The 24,124-nt window shown below is 38.3% G+C and overlaps 1 protein-coding gene and 1 pseudogene across 1 annotated transcript; one reads left to right on the top strand and one right to left on the bottom strand.

Annotated features, from left to right (window-relative positions):
* Window positions 1–1,992: 1,992 nt before the first annotated feature.
* On the bottom strand, window positions 1,993–24,120 carry PPP2R1B (protein phosphatase 2 scaffold subunit Abeta; the record flags this gene model as incomplete). The annotated part of the gene is made up of 15 exons (XM_006912844.3): window positions 1,993–4,386; window positions 4,786–4,877; window positions 5,248–5,390; window positions 5,749–5,903; window positions 9,820–9,880; window positions 12,390–12,563; window positions 13,423–13,557; window positions 13,901–13,971; window positions 14,416–14,530; window positions 14,733–14,888; window positions 19,041–19,188; window positions 19,486–19,718; window positions 22,610–22,710; window positions 23,116–23,206; window positions 24,043–24,120. Coding segments are annotated over 15 exons (1,770 nt in total), but the record flags the coding sequence as incomplete, so codon positions are not given.
* Window positions 13,190–13,308, top strand: LOC112480446 (annotated as a pseudogene).
* Window positions 24,121–24,124: the final 4 nt, after the last annotated feature.

Raw genomic sequence — 24,124 nt, 5'->3', positions numbered from 1 at the left:
TGTAAGCGACCCTTCCAAGCTACCCTTCTGTCTTCTGCATGGGACTTGCTGTCTCTGACCGGGGCAAAAGGGAGAGGCCTCAAGCCACAGGAGTGACAGAGCTCTGGAAAATCCACTCCACCCCTCAGAAAGCATTCCCCGAACAAAAGAAAAGGAAGGGGCAACAGGCTTTAAAAATATACTCTTTGGCCCTGAACACCTGACTATCTCGACTATCTGACTATCTCAGGGACAGTTAAAGGTACTGCTTCTCTGCCTAGCGTGCTTTAGCACCAGGCCATGCTGGCTGCCCTCTACCCAAACCTCAGTCCATGAGGAAGGAGAACTCAGGCCCAGAGTATCTGTGGCACTTACCTTCCTGGTGTCCTCTCCAGGCCCTCTGGGTCTCAGGAAATGGTTCTTGTCAGCCCCAGGGGCACTGGGCTCTTCACTGTCCTTCACAGGAAAATCTAGCTTCCTCAGCCTTTGGGCCACCACTAGGGATACAGACAGCAGCTCTGTAACTGTCCCTGACCAGGGCATGTCCCTCGTAAGCTCACCTGTGCTTCCTGGCCAGTATACCCTCAGTTGTTCCAGCACTGCAATGGGGAAGCGCAAGAACCTACAAGCATGTGGGCCCCTGCGCAGAGGAAGCTGGTTCACCCCAGGACCTTACTGCAAAGTGCCACCGCATCTAGCTTTCCAGTACCAGCTCCCCATCTTGGTCACTCATAGCCTACAGAGACCCAGATAAAAACGACTTGGCTCCATTCAGAACTGACAATACCAGTTTAAAAGAACAACTCTGGAGACCAAAGAAATGACTTGGCTTTTCTACCCAATGAGTAATTAAACTCTCTTCGTCCTCCACAAGATTTCCATCTCAACTGAACATTATGTAATTTCCTGGAAACAGCAGGCTCGTGGAGGCAAACAGGGATTACAGAGACTATTCTAGGTATAAAAAAGAATTGGAGACATGTGAGTGAACAGGAAAGAGAGAAGCAAGGAACTAGATGACAACGGGAACAGGAGAATCAGAGGGAAACAGTTACATAACATCAGATCACGATCGTTTCATCCTTTAAACCAAGGGAAACAAAGTGACAGCTCCTCCTCCCTCCAGAGTGTTACATCCAGACAGAGGAGAAATAGGAGGCTTTAAGGTAAGAGTGCCAAAAGGAAAAAAAAAAAAAAAGTATCAGAGGAATTTAAGTAAAAGGCAAAAGGGCAGAACAAGCACCCAACTTGTTTTGGCCACCCTTCCCTGCCATCCCTACGGGGATGGAACCAATGTGATTTCTTTAGGGAAGCACGACTGTCAACTCAATGACAATATAGCAATTTAAACAAAACTGCACCAAGAAAGCATTGCCATAGCTTAACCACTGGGTCAGGAACGACATACTTCTTCCTCCTGGAGGTCTATGCAATTATCTTGCATGTTTGGATGAGAAAGCTCAAAGGTTAGGCTGCTCTCTTTTGAGTCAGAACAAGTTGTCCAGCAAAGACCCCCCAGGGCCACGCATCTCAGCTAAGGGCTATTATTTAAACAAGGCCTCGTTAGAAACCACATATTAGCTGTTTATTCTTATGAAACAGGATGCATCTTCATGTCCATTACTTGGCAGCACAGAGAAATAAGATCCAGTCTCTTAAACCTGTGAGGGGTAAACCCCACACCAATTGTAGAAAGAAACACGGGGGTGAATTCCATGGTTGATGAGACATTTTTACTGACATAGGTTTGTGTTTGTCTCTGCTTCACTGTCCTAATCAACTAAACAACCGATACAAACTGCCTAGGATGAAAAAATTATAGCAACCTATATTTGAAGCAATTGTACAAATCCAAACGGAACTGTTGTCTAAGATGGGAGGCTAGAAAAGGGTCATATAAACCTTATTTCTTAAAAGCAGTAAAATCCTTTCATTGTGTTGGTGGGAGAATGTGACGTAGTCTGGTACCTTTGATGACCTGTTCCATGAACGCAACATATCAGAAGACGAGAGTTTAGAAATTCATTGAACACATTTTTATTGAGCACCTACTATATATGCCAGACACTGATCTATCTGCTGACAATACAGCAGAAGACGAAACAGACAAAAATCCCTGCCCTTACAGAGCTCCTGGAGCTTACATTCTAGTGAAATCAAGATAAGAAAACTAACCCGTGGAGAAAATGACCAAGTTATGAGCCAAAAAACAGCTCCTCTGAGAGTAACAAAAAGGATCCCCTAATGTTTAAGTCAGAAAGAAGCAACGAAGTCCCTAAGGAGTCACTTAAAAAGGCAGGTCTCCACTGAGCTCCTTGACCCAGGCCTGAGAAGGCAAGGGGCTCCCCCTTTACCACAGTCCTAGGGTAGAAGGTCAATCAATGCACAGGGCTCCAGGTGGGGGAGGGGGGGTGTCACACCAGGGCATATCCCAAAACCAAGGGCATTTACAACCAAAGAGTAAAGCAACGGTTGTGCGAATTTGTTTCAAGAATCAAGACAATAGTCTTTCAAATATGTAATTCAATGAAGAGGAACATAACCTACAGGTAATAAAAAATAAAAAGAACCAAGAAATTAAAATTAAAACATTTACAGCATAATAGTTTGAGAATGTAGAAAAGATTTTTGCTTAGGAAAATATGTAATCCTTAGCCCAAAAAGTAATAAAATAGGAACTCACTACAATTTGAGTTTTAAAATCAGGCAGGTAATTTCTGATTTAAAATGTTCTGTTTTTCTAAGGTAAGACAAGCTTGAAAGTAATTTGCTCAAACTTGGCTTTACATAATGGTTTAATGTACAAAGTTTTATAGGTGTCTTTGCGACTTCACAAAACAGAACAGGGCTCCCTGGGTTTAAAAGGTTGTGAATGAAAGAAACAATTCTAAAACTGAAATGGAAATGAGCCAACTACATACCAGGATGTACTGAGAGAAAAATAAGCTCTAACAAAACCTCATTAGTTAAAATTCATTAGGGACACGGCACATTTGAATAGGAAAACGCTAATAGATTTAAATGAAAAAATATTTAAATTCTCCATGAAATACAGATGTATATATTTCATGGATAAAGAATATATCGAATGCACCTACAAAAAAGGTGTGGCTTTATAAAGATCCTCATGAAAGTTTTTCAATATAATTAAAAAGAGTGATTAGTAATTGGCATATCAACTGGTGGTAAACGGGTGCTTTCTGAAGAGAGCTTTAAAATTGTTTAAGTGGTTCAGACCCAACAGGCTTCCTTACATACTATTAATTTGCTTCAGCAGACCCTTCCTTCAGTTTTACTTGTTACCTTGAGTTCCAGGAGGGATTAATGAGGTTTTACAGTAAAAGCAGAAAAACAAAGATTTCAAATGATAAGATTCCAGCATCACCCATACCAAGAAATTAGTAATGAAGCTTCAGTTTGGAAAGCTACTACTGTGCCATGTAGCAAGGACTGGATGTTAACACATAGCCGGAAGCAGAATGAGGTTTAAGAACAGCAGCAAATCCTCACAGTATTACACCAGTGGTTCCTTTACTCATTTGAAATACCAAACTGCAATCTTACAGTGACATAGTGGAACTACTGCTTATTAGGAGGCACTAAATTTTAAGTTTCTCAGGGAAGAGAGAGAGAAAAAGAGAGAGAGTTCTGAAAGCAGTCACAGTGGTAAGCAGTGGAAATCCAGTTAGGTTTCAACATCACACACTAGCAGCAAGATACATCTGCACTTCAGGTTTCTGAATGACATGATTACAGTCAAAATCAAGCAAATAAAAACCAAAACAACCAGCACATGAACTCCAAGCTTCCACATTCCCCTTTCATGTAAGACACTGATGCAGACCATCATTATCCAGGAAAAAGTGGCTTTCGCTACAGTTAAATCTCAATGTGTCTCCCAAATAGAGTGTTTATAAAATAAGTTATTCTAAACCATGTACATTAAACTTTGGAATGATGGAGAGACACACAGATATACGTAAACATCAAGAGAATCACTCCACTCCATGTCTGGGTCCCAACCCGCCCAGGCGTCATTAGGAGTATTAAGCGGCCAGGGCCTGATGAAGCAGCGAGGATGCAGGAGCCCAGATGGTGCCAGAGAAATGATTAGGAGACAATCAAGAAATGACTGCACCGAGTGTCAGGGATGGGTCGCAAACAATAAGAATGGTTTGAATATAATTATCTCGACAAGGAAGACGAGTAAAAACAATCCCATTTCATCTTTAGAAAGAATCAAGTCACTGAAATCTGCTTTGTTGCAAGTCGTTGCCATTTGCTTGGATGAGGTCTTGAAGATTTTCCATTTTCTCCACCCAGTTTAAGAACACATTGACTAGAAATCTGTGATAAGAAGTTAGTAAAGTCTTTTCCCTCCTGCTCCTCATCATGCCAACGCAAGCACTGGAAAATTCCAAACAAAATCAAGTTAGTGGTACAGAAAGTTCATAAACTATCTATGTGACAATGACAGCAATGATCCAAAAGCATGAAACTATGACTTCTCATTGTGGTCAGCTTCTTTACTCTGCCAGGCTAATCAAAAGTTAAACTTTAAAAACTGATTAAAATCCAAACAAAAAAAAAAACAGTTTTTACCAGTAAGCATCACATTCCTACCCAGTACTAGATATGGAACTGAGAAAATGGCCTGCTCAATGTGGGCCAAGAAGAGGGCATAGCATTACGGGAGCTCCCCACCCTCCCCTGTCTCCCATATGCTTATCGCCTTGCCCACTTAACATCACTCACACCCTGTCAACCAAAGCAAAAGGCTGCAAGGCAGAAAACAGAAGGACATACCACTTATAGCTTCCTGTGCGAAGTATTTGACATCCATGTCTTCATCTTGGCCTAACTTCTGTAGTACTGGCTTAACTTCCTCCTGCAAAGCACTAAAATCCAACAGTATTATCTGTGAAAGGCAGTCTTCTGGGCCAGAAAAATGCTCTATGGTAATTTTTAAAGTTTAAAAAAAAAAAAACATATATATTTTAAAACACCTATAAGTTTGACAAGTACAAAATAATTTCTAAAGTTCTCAACAGAATTAGCTTCGGAAAATGATCTACACATATATGAGCTTAAATACAGAAGTCAGAGTGGACACCCTCAAAAATGGTTGTTAGTACTTTACTATTTTATTTAAACAAACTCACACCTGAGGTAAAGTGAAAATCACTACATTTAATTTTAGCTATTACTCCCCACTACAAGGTAAAATTTTAATCTACTTTTAAAATAAGAATGATGTTAAAATCTTACTCAATATCTAGAATTGGTCCAATTTTCTGTAGAGATTTGGCCACGTTGAAACGGACATTCGCTACTTGGTCCCCTGCCATTTTCAATACGATGGGCAGCATCTGCTTAGTGGTTATTTCCTGACCACAGGCTTCAGACAGTGCCTAGAAAAAGATATGATAGCACATTTAAAACACTTTTATTTTTTTTAAATATCATAAAATTTAAAGAGACAAATTAATATTTAATAAGTAACTGATCAACAAGAAAATGTTTCTAGTTTGAGTCTGAAAAAGGGATACAAGGTAGCATTCAAAAATACCCAGGAATTAGATGAGAATTCACAACTGACTTGACTACATTTTAACGAACACTGAAAAATGACATTTTCTCTCATCTCTTAACTGTCCAAATTAATCAGTATAATACATTCCAAATAGAAGACAATATGTTCAGAATTCAGAAACACCATCCTGAATAATCAAAGCCAAAGTATAACAATAATAGCTATGTAATACTTACATTAATGCAGAATAAAGTGGTCATTCTATGCAAATAATTAGGATCATTTGCCATTACTAACACTTTGGGAACAATGGCATTTTGGGCCCACTCTATACCAAACTTCTGAACTAGTTTCATGAGGTTGTTGGTGGCAGCTTCACGAATGGCATACACTGCAGAAGAGGTGAAGAACATACTGTCATTCTGCTTACATATAAGCATAACCTAGTTTAATTCCATCATCATCAAAGGTGGACCAAAAACAAAATTCTGCAAACATACTCCAAATTTAGCCATACAATGGCAAACATGCTCAACTACAACTCGTACTGACTTGGTTTTATTACAGCTTCAAAATGTATAATATGTCTAAGGAAAAAGGAGGTAAGGAGCTCATTATAGGCATCATTAATTAATTAACAAATATGAGTGTCTACTATGTGCCGTGTCATAGGAAGAATACATAAGACCCTTTCTCTCAAAGATCAAACACTCTATCAGAGAAACGAAAGCTAAGGTATTCCAAGAAGACACATGGTATAAGACAATATAATAAAGTATAAAATTGTGTGGCAAATACCATGAGGGCTGTAGGAGTAGAGAAGAGAGAACAGGAAGGCCTGAGAAGGCTTTGGGAAAGAGAGAGGCCTTGCACTGGGCCTCGAAGATTAGAGGGGATTTGTGTTAAATAGAAAGAAAAGGACAGGAATTCTTGGAAAGGGAAAACAATTTTACCCAGGGCACAAAGGAAACAACTGAAAGCTGTGAAAATGTGAAGTTGGACAGTTAGGGTAGACCCAGAACACAGAGCACCTTGGAAGCTAAACTTAGATGGTAGACAATGAGGAGGTCATTTAGAGGCCACTGTGGTCATCTACACAACAGCGAATAAAAACATCAGACCAACTTGCCTATTTTCCCTTAAAAATTTTTGTGACATGCCTTCTGTGAATAAAGGTACCTGCTTTAACATCTAATGATCCCCTGTAAGATCATTTACCAAAAACACTATAAATCTAAATAGGGTCTAAACTACTATCTTCTCAACGACTGGTTGCTATATGTAGCACTAAACAAAGACAGGTGCTACTTCATTTCATAGGTCCGATACAAATCAAAATTGGGACTTAGATAACAAATCTAGGGTGGGAGGATACTGATTCCTTATCCTTCTCTCTCCAGGTAGGCCCGACCCTGCTGGTGATATAATGGACAAGAATAGCTATATAAGCCACAGTCCCAATCCCAGACAATTTATACAACACTTCTGGGCAGGAAGTATCCAACTATTCCCAGTCCAAAGAGCCTTATAGGTTATGCCATTGATGAGAACAGACAAGATGGCATAACCAAGGAACTATATATTACCAACACGCAACCTGACCAAACTCTATGGGAGAATCAACCTGTCAGTAGTATCTAGAAGCACTCTCTAAGAATAAGCTCAAGTCAACTGTTTTATCCACAATACAAATTCTCTCCCTTCATGTTCACAGTCTGTCTTCGGCACAACCCCTCTGCCCGCTGAGGAGGAGCTAACTAGAATATATGTCTTCTCCTCTAATACTGTTTTTTAATTTGTTTGAGATTTTTCTCATCCTAATGCCATTACCATAGGAAGGGATCTCACTCCCACAGAAACCAGAGACAGAGAGCACAAGAGCTTCGCCCTGACCCATACCTTAACTGCACACAACTCTACTTGGCCAGATGCCTACTATGTTCTTGGCTCCTCTCAATTTTATTGCCAAAAGAATGCAAACTATTCCACAGTTCTGCCTGTTTTCTCTCCTTTTTTTGTCTCTTTTCCTCCCTCTATCCAACTCCCCTCAAGGTCTGCCTGACTTGCAAGGTTCCCCTGAATGTCTAACATACTCTACATGCTCACTAACCTGGATTGATAGTTTTTCCTTTCTCCTATAAAAAATAAATTCTCCTTCTAAATTCCTCCCCCTGATTGATATTGTCCATTCAACCATGAGAATAGAGGTAAGTGACACGTTCTTCCTTGTTTGTCTATGGATTTTCCACAACATTCTTTTAGTAGTTTTAAAATCAAGAAAAAGATTCCAAAAAAATTCATTGATCAGTGATCGATTAATACATAGCAGTTATCTAAAATGTAAAAAGACAACAAAAAACCTATGTGATTAATTAAATATAGAATGATATTAGAGCTGACATTTCATCGGTTCAAAGAATGCTTGTATGGTGACAGAAAGAAATCTAACTATGGGAGGTAAACACACAGTGTAAATATATATATGCCTTACTGTTAAAGTGTACAGCTGAAATTATTGGATTTTGTTAACTGATGTTGCCATAAAAAAATAAATTTAAAAAATAAAAATAAAAAAACAAAACACAAAGAATGCTTGTAATGCCCACTTTAGTATACTGCTACAAACAAACAAACAAACAAACAAGGGTCTCTCCTGCTCCCAGAGTGGAAGAAAAAAATCAGAGGAAAAAGAAAGGGGGTAAATCAACTTACATAGAGCAATCCTACATAGAATGTCGGGAATTTAATTCTTTGTGGAACCAGGACTTTAAAAGTTCCTCAAAATAAATCTAAAATGCCAGCTTTCTAAGAAAGTACAGAATGATCTTCTGGGGACATGTCAGTCCTACTAATGTTAAATATGTATCAGAAATAACATAAACACGTTTTTCTAAAAAGAGAGGAATTTCTTCCTATGATTTGCCAAACTTAAGTTTCATCTGAAAAGAAAAAAAAAAATAGGCCATGAAAAGGTAACTTTAGAGGAGAAAAGAAATAGTCTCCAAAATCTAGTCTGAAAATACTGAAATTATCAATGTATAGGTGCCTTTCTGAGATTCACCCTTTTCATACCCCTCATCTTCACACTCTTAACCATATGACCGCTCGTATGATCCAAATATGCCCTTTGCATACATGTCAAAGCAGACACAAATACCCCACTCTTCCCAAATATCCAGGTATAAGCGGAAGAACAAAGATACACTTAATGTATGAAGTGTACATAAGATGCTGTGGAAATGAAACAGGATGCCTACCGTATTCACCAAAATATGTAACTGAAGTTCACAGGACACTATGTTATGAGCCCCTAGGACCCTCATCTCACAGGTCTCAGACACTGAAGCTGTTGATCTGGACCTGGGGCCTTGCACTGGATCTCACCAGTACAGAGGGCACCCTTCCTATCCACTGCTGCCTAGTTGACAAGAGAAGACACACCTGAGACCTTGTCAAAAAGGCAACTGCTAACAAATTAACATATAAAATGGTTTTATATATAACATCGATAGTCTTGTATATTATGATAAGCAGCAGTACCAATTTTCATCTGTATAATAGTTTGTGGCATTCGAAGAACAGGATTCTGTGACTGTTGAAGTGAATTATGTTATAAATGCAAAGAGAAGATAAAGTATTAAAAAATCAGTTTTCTAAATGCTGTCCCATTTGACCCTGCCCTGAGCTCACAGCTCACCTTCTCTCAGCATTATGGCAGCAGCAGCTAAGGGCACAGGCAGTAAGCTTGCCTTTCACCAAAAGCAGAAATCTAGGCCTTCTCTGTCTTAAGTCACAGCTGACATCTCCTACTCCTGGACTCCTTTACTGTGACCCTGTACGCCTTCTCTATGTCACCTCAAAGAAGCCAAATAGCCATTTCTTCCCCATAGGACTGTCATCTGACTGGCCAATTCCTGTCCAACCCAGTCTAGAGTGGCTGAAGGCACAAAAGACTGCCTGCATGGTCAAGCAGAAGACCTGGGGATAAGAAAAGAGTTGAATATATGTATAAAAGAGAGAGTCTGAAAATAATGTAATAGAATGAGTAAGAAACCGGGCAAAGAGATTGTTTAATGGAGAAAATAAAGTTTAAGATAGAAAAAAACTTCTAGAAAATAGAAATGTCACACTTGTGTTCAGAGGAAGCTAATGGGACTTTAATCAGTCCTTCTTCATCCCTACAGTGGAAAGGTAAAATATCTGGTCAGATCGGGGGTCTTTTCTAAAAAAGAAATACATAAACAAAATGGGATATATGCAAAAACAGGAGCCTTCCATAATAACCTGTTTTTAACTTATTTGCTTACCATGGTCCACGAGCCAGGCCATACATAAAGAATTCAGCTTTTCATCAAAGAATTCCACACCCTATGGATATAGAAAATTCCATTAATACACATCTCCAAAGTTTAGAAATCAAGATGATCTATTTAGATTACACCGTGACCTGAGAGCTTAAAAAAACAAAAACAAAAACAAAAACTTGTTTCCAAACAAGCTGAATTCATGAAATCAGCCAGAAAAAGAATAACATGGGATTTTATTTACAAATTGTAAGTCTACTTTATTGGATAGAAATCATAAACAAAGAAAAGATAAGTGAGATGACCCAAGCCCTGCTAAGTAGGAGAGAACTGGTTGCTAGATACAATACTGCAGATGAGTAGAGAGAATGCAGTGTCGACCGTCTGCCAAGCAACCTCTAGATAATTTGTAAAACTGAATTACCCAGGAAAATACCTGTCAATAATATTAATAATTCTCAAAATTTCCCTTTCTGGTTAATAAATCATTAAGGATGAAAAAACTGACATCAAGAGAGATATTCCCAATTAAACAGAGTATTTCTGAGATGATTAAAGAAAGCAGAGGGAGAATAAAGCAGGCACAAGACTATAGGTGACATGGTCCCAGCATAGTCACAGGTGGAAGCATCCCGCCTCTCCTGTTTTTGCTCTTTCTGTGAAAGGGCAGCCTCTCCGGCACTGGAGACAAGGTCCTGGAGCTGATTCACACAGACCTGGCACTGTGAAACTTCTGTCCATGTGGGAGAATGCTGTGATACATGTTTTCTTAACACCTCCTTTTGGGTCTACACGTTTCTTTGGGTCCTAAGAATTTCCTGACTGGTTTCAGCACTTTGAAAAGTGATTTAATAGCGTAAAATGGTTTTATAATGGATTATGTACAAGTTTTAGCATACACTAAGGTTACCATGTCAGCTCTCAAAGCTTTCCTTCTCATACCAGCTTATGGGTTTTTCTTGAGTCTTAATTAACTTTCATTTCCTAGTTTTTGTGATTCAACTTTATCTTTACTCATGATGATCCACAAGCTAGGCCATACAAAAAGTCATGAAAGAATTTTATAAACTGACTACCTAATATAAAACTCTTTATAGATTAAAAAAAAAAAAAGTAAAGTATATAAAACAAGAAATTGAAATTGTATAGCAAAATGTTCATGACCAATGCATTTCACCTCTGCTAGACAGGTATGAGTCAGCCAAAGTCTGACCATCTGCCTTGCTTCCATACTCTTCCATAGAGCTACCAAACTTTGCTGACTTCCCAGGTTTAAGAGAAGCAGAGGTTAAAAAAAATTAAGTACTTAAATTTAAGTAATTTAAGTACTTAAATTAACCCTCCCTTCCAGACAGTTGTTTAGCAAACAGCTAGCCATTGCTGCTTTCTACTCTGGAGAGGTGATCCATAACAGTCACCAGTGAAGAACAGAAGATGATCCCCTCAGTACTTGGGAGTGACAAACAAAAGGTGATAAGATGACTTTGCCTGACCCTTTTAGCTATATACTATCTTTGGCATTCATTTCGAAGAATGGAATACTTCAAATTTTATGAAACATGTGATGCCAGACATGTACAAGATGCATTTCATAAACTAAATATACCAAAATTAGCAATACAAATTCAGTGGTCCAAGAAAGGAAAAATAAATCCTATATGCTATGATCTGAAAGGAACGGAAGTGGGGTTGAGAGAGGGGAAACAAACTGCAGTAATGTTTGCTGTTAAATGACATGACATTATGAGCTTTCTCAAAAACACTCAGGTCATCATTTATTTCACACTGAACAAATGTTAAGTGCCTGATTAATGCCAGGCACTATGGTAGGCACTAGAAATAAAACACTGAACACCGCCCCTAAAAGATCACCTATCGCCCCAACTAGATTTTAATGGTTACAATACACTTTAATAAATGCTACCAACAGGGTAAGAGTGTATCAAACTTAGAACTGTATAGGGCACCTACTGAAAAAGGAAGGAAAGGATGTGGCTTTAAGACCGAGTGTGGAAATTTTAATTGATGATATTCAGAGTAAAAATAATCATGAAACTCAAATGGTAACAGATAATGTGACAAAGTGGACCCTGGCCACAATACTTATATTACAAACTTCTTTAAGTTTCTAGTCTTATTCCTCAACTCCCTTTAACCAGAATGTAGGAAAAGCAGTAACCAGAGACATTTTGCTCAAGATATAGAGAAACAGGGAAACTGAGCATAAATAAAAGCTGACTTACCTTGAAACCATATTCCCTTTTCCTCTCAGTTAAATATGTCTTAAGTCACAGAGACTTTAAATAACACAAAATCTACATCACATATACCAAGAAACGGATTACAATCTTCTATGGCTTTGCTTTTAGGTGGTGGTGAGGTGAAATGTGTTTCTAAAATTCCTTTTTGTTAGAAATGAATGCCCTTCTAAAGAAAATAAAACTAGGACAGACCATACTTAAATGTGTCTAAAAGAACATAATCATACAAGTTACTGGGGCCTCCTTCTTGCCATGGTAAATCTGCTCCACTATCTGATGCTATCCTTGATTTCAAGGAGCACACATACTCACCAGCTGACCTGCCAGCAGTGGCATATACTCAATGATGGCCAGCCGGACCCTCCACTTGGCATCTTCAGCCAGCTCCACTATGGCAGGAAGAAGAGATTGAGAGAGCTGACGGATTCCAATTACTTCATTTACACAATCCAAATTGGAGATGATATTCAGACGAACTTCAGGACACTGCAAGTACACAAGCACCAAAAAAACATATATAAAAATCAAGTTCTCTGCCTAGTATTTTCCTATCATGATGAGATAAAAACTGTTAAGTTTAAAATAAGAAAATACTGACGCAGGTGAAAAAAAGTATAGTCTTAGAAGAAATACTTAATACTAAGTACACAAATAATTCAAAGCAAATAAATGTAACTAATCTTAACCAGAACTTTCAATGAAAAGTCTATAGGATGGTAAAGAGCAAAGGCTCTGGAATCAAATTACATGTGTGCAAACTCCAGATCTGCCATTGCTGAAAACTTGGGTTCTCAGCCATTGCACTCAGCTTCCTCATCTGTAATTGGAGATAAGAACTGCCTCATAAGACTGTCGTGAGGATGACATATAATACATGAAAAGTAATACATGAACATATCTGGCATATAGTATTACTCAATATGGTATCACTATAATATTGATATTATATTTAAATTTAATGAAACCTTTTTTAAAAGATACATTAAGTTTAAAGAAAGAAACCAGTGCGTATCACTAGGAATTGGACAGAGAGAATGGACAGACATTTTTAAGTCTGTATCAATGGCTCCACGTGCTCATTTTCAGGGGAACTTGCAACCCCATACTAGCCAGTCTATGGCCAAGCTACCTTGAACAAGCCCGATCCCGTCTGATCTCGGAAGCTAAGCAGGGTCGGGCCTGGTTAGTACTTGGATGGGAGACCACCTAGGAAGACCAGGTGCTGTAGGTGTAAAAAATAAAAAAAATAAGGGATTGTAAGCTGACAAGGTCCTTGCAATTTGTGAGGTCACCCATGGGTTGCCCCCTAAGGAAAAAAAAAAAAAGAATTTATAGCCAGACTTACCTCATCCTTTAACTGAGCTAAAAAAAGAGGTAGAAGATATTCAATGGTATTCTCTTTGCCCAAAATGGTAGACAATCCCATAATTACGGAAGCTAGAGCTGATTTGACATGTTGATTTGTATCAGATACTAATTCCTAAAATAAAATAAAAATTAAAAGGCTTTTTTTTAGCAAGACAACAGAAACTTTCATATCGTTTTCCCAGAAATTTAAAAAGACAACAGTATTTCAATATTGATTAGTTGATAATATTTTCTTAGACCATCTGTCAGATAACATAAATCTATGCATCAAAGAGCATTTTACAATTATAATGCAGTGATAAATAACAATGTCACACATTAACATATCTGTCGCATTCATCCCTTGTCCACCTTTAAACTCAAAGAGCTTTAAAGTAAGAAAAACAATAAGAAAATTGAGGTAAGGTCTGCCTTCATATAGGGAAGAGTAAAACAAAAAATAAAGCTAGGTTTACCTTAATATAGGGCAGAATTTGATTCATAATTATGGTCTCTCTACCTTCAATGGGCAAGTTCTCACAAAGTTCTAAAAGAGATGGAAAAATAGAACACTGAAAAATAGAAGAAAATAATGCTTACATAGAGATATTTACAAGGAGCCAAATGAAGAAATTTAACCAAGTTTATCAACGGTTTCAAGTTAAATCAAGTCATACGTTTAAGCAAATAAGCTCCAAGAAGGAAAAATGGTTCTCATTCTAAATTCACTTTTTCATCAATCTATATGGCACTGTATGTCACACCGATCCAACCTGAAAAAGTGTTTTCTTTTTTTTTTTTTACAGAAACAGGATAAAATGGCTGGTTTTAATGAGAATAGTTTTATATGACACTGTAACATTTCCACACATTGAAATAATCTCTATGCACTTGAAAACATATTCTAGAACAAAAAAAAGCACAAAATTCATTGACATAATGCAATGCACCAAAATAAATGACACATAGTGCAACATAAATTGAACTCAACCTTTTACTTTGTGGGCAGCAGCTGCTCGGACTTCAGCTTCACAGTCTTTAAGTAGGTTCTGAAAGGCGGGGATGAGGTCGTTTAGGGTGATTTTAGGACCCACAGCTTTCTGAAGCTATAAAAGAATTTGTATAGGTTTTAATGCATACTAACAAAAAAACATGAAAACAAAACAGTGTAATCTTCAAGTATATATTTTTGCCACAAACACTTCTCATTTAGAAGAATTAATTCAGAAACTTTTAGTACAACAGCAAATTCATGAGTTTGGGGTTTTTTTCTTTAGTACTTAAAAAATGTCAGTGTAATAATTTTACCTCTGAAAATTTGTCAGCTACCATATAGCGAACTCGCCAAGATTTATCTTCCGCTGCTTGTCGAAGTGTAGGCATCACCAGAACCTCAAGGTCATCCTGAGACAGTAGCTGAGCAATACTGACACAAGCTTCTACAGCTAAGAGGCGCACTGAATCCTAAAGGAACAAAATTTCTTTCTATTAAAACAATATTTACTGACAGCCAGAGTGCATGGTGTGTGGCAGTGCTATGGGTATCATTTAAAAAAACAAAAAACAAAAACCACGCTACATGCAGCTTCATATCTTTATGTCTTGAAATAGCTGCTCCCTTTGCCAAAGCCATAAAGGCAGAGAAGACTCATTCAAGAGTGCACAGCAAAATATTTACATTGGTCAGAGTACAGACTTTTTGTTAAGGAAAACAAAATGAAAACGTAAAGATTAATTGAAAAAAAGAGGACATTTTTATGTCTTCAAAGACTCGTTTTAGAGGTTGAAACATAAAAACAAAAACTATGTTTGTACAAGTTGTTTATAACACATCAGAACAGAGAAAGGGAATCACTCAGGAAGCTCAGTTTTCAAAATACAGGTACTTCTGCTTTTCCAAAGTTCACTTTACGTCACTTTGGTTTTACAGAAGAACATTAGCAATATTTGTTTTTGCTACCCGAAAGAAATCTAAAAAATATTTCTGCTTTCACAGAAAAAGATGAAAAGCAAAAACAGCGCTCAGCAGTTGTTGTGAACAAGCCGTTATAGAGGCAGTGCGCATCCCCGGGCAGCAAGAGTGACCCCACCAAGCTCCTTCCTGGGAACCACACTCCGTGTCAGCATCAAGCGCTATTGCTTTGAGCTGTGTTTGTCAGCATTTGTACTTTATCTCAATTTATATTGTGCATCTGTTAGTAAAATGTGTCCTAAGGTGACTGCTTCTTCATTTTATACCATTTCAGCTTACAAAAGTTTTCATAAGAATGCTCTACTTTCAGAGCAGGGGAAAAACCTGTACTTAGTTTGGGGTGGCAGGAGTTTAAGCATGAGATAATGACTTGGAAAGAAATACACAGAAAAACAAATTAAAACAGTATGATAATAATAATAATAATATTCTTTGAATTTAAATGTTGAGAATCGAGGACAGAATAATTTTGAGGTAGCCAAGCCTAGAAAAATGCAGCAGAAATAATTAGAAAGATATGGGATTAATGAACTGAGCTTTCTAAATGTAAACTGCCAAGTGTCAATGTGATACTATATGTCCTTAGACAAATCAATGAAAAATTAGGAATTGAGACTACAGATTTGAGAATCATAAATATATAAGTAGAAACTGAAAATATGTAAACATATAAGCACAAAGGAACAAGACAAAACTTTAATAGTATATGTATATATAGATATGTAATTAAATATAACATACATATGTGTATGTATGCACACACACACAAGATAACAGTGACTCTACCTTTTCAAAATATTACAAATTCTAAAAATTGTAGATCAACAAAAACTTACTATATGCCCAAGAAACTCACTTCTCTATCCAAAAGAACAATCTAAAAAGTACAAAACTAGGCTATACATATTTTTGGATTTGAAAAACAATGCTAAATCCAGGGACTAACATCACCTATGGAAATAGATACCAAAAAATATTTGTTAAATCAATCACTTCTCTTCCAGAACTCCTAATTTTCTCCCGAGAGCTGCTACTCCTCCCAGAATCGTCTCCATCTCAGTCAGCAATGACACCACTATCCACCCACCCAGTTGCTCAAGCCAAAAATCAAGATCTCCTGATGCCTCTTCCCCTCATTCAATCCAATCATAGTTTAATTCCAGATTCTCTCCATCTTTACTATACCTCCCTGGTTCACCATTGTGTCTTACCTAGATTATTACACGTTTCCTTCCTGTTTCTATTCTCAATCCCCACCTTACAATTTAGTTTTCATCCTGAAGCCAGAATGATCTTTTAAAAATGTAAATTATATCAAGTTACACCCCTGCTTAAAATCTAGGTGTACTCTCATTGCACCTAGAAAAGAAAATCCAAACTCTTAAAGGCCCTCCAAGATCGGTCCCCTGCTTAACTTCTCCAACCTCATCTGTTTACCAGAGTCCCTTTCACTCACTATGTTCTAACCTTAGGGTCTTCACACTAGGTGTACTCTCTTCCTGGAATTCTCTTTTCCTGGAGCTCTGACACTCCAGGAAAGGGCATGGCTGGCATTCTTCTTTCTTGTCTCAGTTTATGTCACCTCTTCACAGTCCTTCTCTGACTAGCCAGTCTGGAGAAATGCCCTATAATCACTCCCAATTATGTCACCCTATTTTCCTCATAGCATTTATCCCTGATATTTTGCTTATTTATCTGCTTTCCTTCATTAAAATGTAAACTCCATGACAGCAGTGTCCTTATATGCCTTGTTTAACACTGTATCCCAGCACTAGAACAGTGCCTGATATGTCACAGGTGCTCAATATTTTTTTTAATGAACGAATAAGCCAGGAGCAGCAATTCTAACAGTAGTTGGAGAGAATATACATATACACATATTTTACAATTAAGCACTTAATATTTTTTGAGCATCAATTGCTAATACCACAACTAGAGATTACATGCCTCTTGATGAAAAGTATACCCTACTATGAAGTGATTTTATCACCCCCAAAATATTGAACTAAATCTCACTGAGCCTCTAGATCAGGGGTGGGTAAAAAACTGGCGAAATCCAGGACACAGTCAGTTTTTGTAAATCAAGTGTTACTGGAACACCGCCACGCCCATTAGTTTACATATTATGGTGCTTTTGAGCTACAACAGTAGAGCTGAGTAGTTTACAGCAGATACTATCTAAACCACAAAGACTAAAATATTTACTATTTGGTCCTTTACTGAAAAAGTTTGTAAAAGCCCTGCTCTAGATTCAACCACCATTTTGCAGGAGATACAGAGGACAAAATAAAATGTTAAATTATACCACGGGAAATATAATCAACAAAATCCCAAACGAGGATTCTAAACCTGTGCTGTCCAATGTGGTAACCACCATCTCCATGTGGCTTCTGAGTACTGGAAAAGTGGCCAGTGCCCCGTGTTCGAATGATGATTATTTTGGGTATATTGGGTTAAATAAAATGTATTATAATTACTTTCACTTGTTTTTACTTTTAAAAATGTGGCTACTAGAAAACTTAAAATAGGTAGCCTACATTATAGTTCTGTTGGACGGTGCTGTCTTAAACTATAACATCTGAGTAATAAAAGTACAAAGAGAAGTAAGGAGGCGGTTACCATAAAAGTCAAGATAAAGTGTTAGTCTTCAGTAGATGGGGAGTGGAGAATGAATTCTAACAACTTACTAAGTTGTACATTTTGTGCTGTTTTCTATATGCTATTTAAATTTTTTTTCTTTATTTTTAAAGGAAGATTTACCATCTTAGATTTAAAATCTAAAAATGAGATTTATCAGTACGTGCCTGGTGCTTTTGGTCTTGTACATTTAAAGTGATTCTAGGGCAAACTATAGGCAAATTAAAAGCCCAAAAGGACTGTTCTAGAGTCCAGAAACTCTAGGGGCTGATCCTCTGAAGCATTATACAGAGAAGCAGTGTAACCTCACTGTGAAGGCCATGAACTCTGGAGCCAAACTACCTAAATTCCAATCCTAACTCCACCACTGCTAAGTATGCCACCTTGAGCAAGTTACTTCAATTTTCTGTGCCTCTATCTCCTAAAACGTAAAAGGGGGTATCTGTTGTGAGAAATGAATTACTTCATATATGTAAACCACTTTAAACATGCTGAGATTAAGTATTTTATTTAGATGATTACTATTTTATTATTGTTATTTCTACACCAAAGAGATCTAGGGCCTTGGATTTAAAATTGCTATTATTCAAAGTCATTCTATACACTCGTACAGAGGATGCAAAAGGTCAAATAGCTTTCCTAACACATGCTATGCTTGTTTATCTGACAGTCAAAAATTCCAGGAAACATTACCCTCCCATATGACAATCCAGCATGCAGAGCACAAACGTATGTTACCCCTTAATGCGGTTTTGATCTTCCTTTCTAATTATGGCTCCTATTTCCTCTGACTTCCCATTCTTTTAACAGCTGCTAATATAAGAGAAAATCATGGTCTGATTAAGAAAGAATTATAAAGACATTGAAGTGGGTTTTATTCAACTTTATCCAGGCCAGAATTAAGTACTAATTTTACAAAAAGAATCTTAACATGAGAATCAAACTCCCCAAAGAAATTCTGAAAATGTTAGCAAAGAGGAGCATATCTGTGTACCTTAAATACTTACCTGTTCATCTGAAGCTAGATTAGTGAACAATGGAACAATTTCGCTTTTCACACTGTCTAATTCTAAAACTTTTGCAAATTCGCCCAATTTGGAAGCAGCAGCACGACGTACCATTGGTGTGTCATCTGAACACAAGGAACGGAAGTGCCTGGAACAAATAAAATAATGAAGGTACTTCCTGTCGAATACCATCGATTAAACACCAAAAACACACACACGCACACACACAGCAAGACATTTTAAGAGGTTTTCTCTTACAAACATCAGTGATTAGACTTCACCTCATAGAAGTAATAAAGATAAAACCACTAATGTATTCAACTGGACAATAAAAAGTGATGTCATCAATCCTACTATCTTGATAACAGGATACTGTGTAAATTGTCAGCTATGAGTTCCCAATAACCGCAAATAACTAAAAAAAAGAAAAAAATCCATATCTTACTGTCTAATTTCTGCTTTGATAGCATTTGAAGCCCTGGGATAGCAAACGCTGAACAAACCACATGCAGATGTACGAGAAGTAAACCAATCCCCACTCGCTAAGCGTTTCACCAGAGGTACAAAATGAGCTTCCAGAGCAATAGGAGTATGCTCCTGGGAGATCTGCCTCAGGGATTCCACAGCCTTGTCTCGAACCACTGTCTCTTCCACAGTCGCCAGACTTTCCAAAGGAGGCTGAATAAACCAAAAAAGGAAAACCAGAGAAGACTTATTGAATCAGGTTAGATACAGATTATCACCTTTTAAAGTGTCTGAAGGGAGGTGGTACATGTAACCAGAATGTTAGCTACATCACACCAAATGGTTACTTTCAGTTCACACTGTGATAACATATGGTGTGTCCAACCTGAAGACACGACTTCTGTAGGACAGCCAAGATCTCATGTCCCAGATGGCAATTCCCAGATGGTGTCTACGAATGACACAGTGAAAGAGACTTGACACAATATTAATATTATTGTGAGCTGAATCACTAGGTTTAAAAGATATGTAGCCAAATCCAAATAGGATCATGAATATTTCATCAACAATAAGTGCAAAAACATGAGCAACTGGGCACCACAAATACATAATGATATCAGGCCACTGAGTCCACAGCTTTTAGAGTATTATTCTACCATTCTTGGAGCTGCAAGGAACCCTTGTCCACTAGCTCCACACAATCAACTTATCCAAATTTAAAAGGCTGAGTTTAAATTAATTTTTTTTCAGAATACATCCAAAATCTTCCCATGAGCCAAACATATAGCAGGAGTCTCTGACAAACAATTAAGTGAAGAATACAGAGATGGTAAGAATCCTTGCTTGCAGCTTTAGAAAAAAAAAAGACCAAAGGGGTTGGTCTGGACTAGGATCAGTAAGTGACACTGCCCAGTGAAAAGTGAAAGTGGGCTGGTTCTCTGAACCTCGTCTTTTTTGGGTTTGCATTTAGTCAGGTAGATTCAGCATATGCTGTGGGCTGCAAATGTTAAACACAAAACCCACATTTAAAACTGACCAAGAGAGTAAAACAGAATTATAATAAGTAAAAAGAAAGAAGCATGTCTACTTAATAATCCATTTCGAAAACTGTTTGATACACAGAGGTAGAAAGTACTTAGCTTTCGTAAGAGGTATTTCAGAAGCCCTTTGAAAAGATACGCTTTCTTACATGATCTGCCCCTACTTTCTGACCTTCTCTGATGCAGTATCATTGGATAATCTCTATCACTACTACAGGATAAGGACAAGCTCTTGAAAATTGCATACGAGTTGTCTTTTGATCTGAACTCTGCCTATTTCTCCATGCCCTTTTCCTACTGCTCCCTGACCACCACTCCTGCCTACACCAGCCCAACACTTTATATTCCATCCAGCAACACAACCTGTACCTAAGCCCCGAAACTCAAACCTTTCAGTAAAGGATTATTGTTATATTTTGCACTGAAGCTAGAGAAGAAACAGGCACACAGATTCCTTGCTCTAGTGGAGTTTATGTTCTAATGGAGGAAGACAACTAATGAAGACTACAATTAGATAGTGATGAGTACTCTGCAAAGTAATAGAACAGAATGTGATAAGGGATAGCTGGCAGGCAATTTCAGGTTGGGTAATCAGAAAAGGCCTCTCTGACAAGACACATTAAAGTTGGTATCTGAATGACAGGAAGTCAGTCACAGGAAGCTCAAAAGACCATTTTATTAGAGAGAATACCTAGGGCAACAGTCTTAAGGCAATAATAAGCTTGTTTTTTTCAAAGAACAGAAAGAAGACCATTGTGAATGGAATGAGGTTATCAAGAGAGAGTAGGATATTAGATAAGCCCACAGAGGCAGGTTTTATAAGCTAAGACACAAACTAAGGTAGAAATCTGAACTTTCCAAGAGCCATCTGTGGGTTGTGGGGTAAAAAATGAACTACAGGGGTGGGTGGAAGGCAACTAGTTAGAAAGTTACTGCAGTAATCTAGAGGAAAGTTGAGCTAGGTAGTAGTAGGGATGAAGGAGAGTAGACTGATTTGGAATAACATATAGAGAATCTACAGGATTTACTAATGGATTAGATGTGGAAAATGAGGGAAAGAAGATTTAAGAATGTCTTCTGGGTTTTCGCTTGTGCAGCTGGGTAGATGGTAATGCCATTTACTGAGATAGGAAAACTACATGAGGCATATTTTGGGGAGAAAATTGAGTTCTGTTTTAGGCATATTAAATTTGAAATGCCTGTTTGACATCCAAGTAGAAAAAATCGTAGGCAGATGTAGAGAAAAACAGAGAGACAAATATTTACATCTATCTTTCTATATCTCTATCTAGAGTTCTATGGAAAGATTGGAGGTAGAAACAGAAGGCATAAGAGTCAGCATCATACAGGCAATATTTAAGCCTTTAACCATACATCCCTATCTTGTCCAACTGTCGAATTCCTAGTCATCCTTCAAAACCTAGTTCAGACATCATCTCCCAAGAGGTCTTCCCCGATCACTCTGGGTTAATCCCTTTCTCCTATTACTTGGGTTCCTTGAATGGGCTTCTATTTTTCCATCTAACACTGTACAGTAATTATTTGTTAACACATAAGGACAGAGGCCTTATTCCATTCACACTGGTCTTTTTTAAGAACAATATTGTAACTTCAGTACCTGACTTAGTAGGCTATCAATAATTGCCAACTAAATTTAACTGAACTCATCGAATTCATAAAGTCAGAAGTAAAGGTTATGCTTACAATCAAAGACAAAAGCTAATAAATGTTCCAAAGTCATGACATTGTTGATGAGAATTAAGATTTCCAATTTCAGGGGGAAAAAAACCATAAACAAAAACAATCAAATCTTTTTCTCCCAAACTCTAAACAAACAAGTCTGCAGAGGAAGACAGGAAGAGAGGAAGAAGTTCTTGTATTTGTAGTCAGAAAAAAATAAAGGGTTAATTGAGTCCAAAGTGCCTACATTATTTGTTCTCTCCATAACATTGGATCTATCCATAAAAAGATCTGCATAAAAAATGCTGCAGTGTGCCTATCACAAAACAATGTATCATTTATATTGCAAAAGTTCTAGAAGGAGGGTAGGCAGAATATACTCACCAGCAAACAGTGGGCAAAGTCAGGACCTCCCACCAGGCCAGTGAAATTTCCCAGCTGCTCAGCAAGAGCTAACAGTACCTCATCTTCATCATAAATTGTATCTAGAAATGACAATGACCAAGTACTCATCAATAAGGATAACTGGCCCAGAGCTGGACACTCACACAAAACTAGGAATTGACTCATTGTATAACTAAATGGTCCTGTCACTATCCTAACAGTGTTTTCTTCCTTCTCAATCAGGAGTCTTTCTGGATCTGTTTTACACAATAAATTAGAAATTTTATAATCCCATGTCAATTACTTTCCTATTAGTTAAATATTTAAGATTTGAATACATCTGGCCACATTACAATATGCTCCATCCTCCTGTTTCTTCTGCACAGAAAGCATCACGTTGATTTTAGTACTTAATACTGTGAGTAATAAATTCTAAAAAACAAAGTTTTAAAAGCCACTGGAAAACGTTAATGCCCATGCTTTTCTTTAAACAAAGATTCGCATACCTGTAAGGAATGGCAGCAGTTCAGTTCTCGTCCTTTCTACTCCAAGTGCAAGAGCAATTGTTGATAATTTCTTAATACTGTTGAGACGGAGCTTTAAAAAAAAAAGTGGAAATAATGAAGTAAAGAAACAGTTGTGGTTTAGACCAAAAACAAAAGTTGCAAACAGGTGACATAATGACATGGTAAAAATGAAGAAAACCTTCAATTTAGATTGTATCCTATGAGGAACCTCAGGAGCAGCGTAACACGGCTTCACTAGCCAAAGGAAGATCTCTTAGGAGAAACACTTTGAAGAGCCCATTAGAGCAATGAATGAAAGAGAATACAATATCCAGGAAGTGAGGCAATTTTAAAAAGAGAACTTTGGCAGTGGTGAAGCAGATGAAACGGTTGACTACAACTCCAACCTTTTCAAAGAGTTCGTTCCATCAGAGCTGATACACCGGCTCCTCTAGGTTAACTGGCTATCCCACTCGTTCAACCCAACAAGCCCGGCCAGTTTCCAAGACGAGAGGGAAGCATTCAGTCACCGGCACTTCAAAGGGCCCTCTGGCATCCCTGCGACGGGCTCCAGCCACCTCGCGGCCCTGCGCCACCCTCCTCCTGCTCGCGCATCAACAGGGACCACCCGCCCAGCCTCGTTCCCTCCGCACGGCCCCGAAAGGGGCGCCCAGGCGGGAAGCCGGTTCTCCCACAACCGCCCGGGTGGGGCGCCGGACCGACGCCTCAGGGGATCCGGCGGAGAGGTGCTGAAGAGGTCCACGGGAGGGTCCGATCGAGCCCCTCACGGGTCCTTCCCTCCTACCCTCCGATTTCTGCTCCGAGTCCAGCTCTTTCAATGCCCGGGCCTCCCCCACGTTGGCACTGGCCTTCCCCCTTCCCTACCACGCTCCCGGCCCGCCCCGCTCTCCCGCTGGATTCCAGTACCTGCACGTCTTCATTGCGGAGCTCGTCAATTAAAACAGCGATCGGGTATAGCGAATCGTCTCCATCTCCACCCGCTGCCCCC

The sequence above is a fragment of the Pteropus alecto genome, unplaced genomic scaffold, assembly GCF_000325575.1.
Source record: "Pteropus alecto unplaced genomic scaffold, ASM32557v1 scaffold224, whole genome shotgun sequence".
In the NCBI taxonomy this organism is placed as follows: domain Eukaryota; kingdom Metazoa; phylum Chordata; class Mammalia; order Chiroptera; family Pteropodidae; genus Pteropus; species Pteropus alecto.
This window is presented reverse-complemented; position numbering and strand designations above follow the sequence as displayed.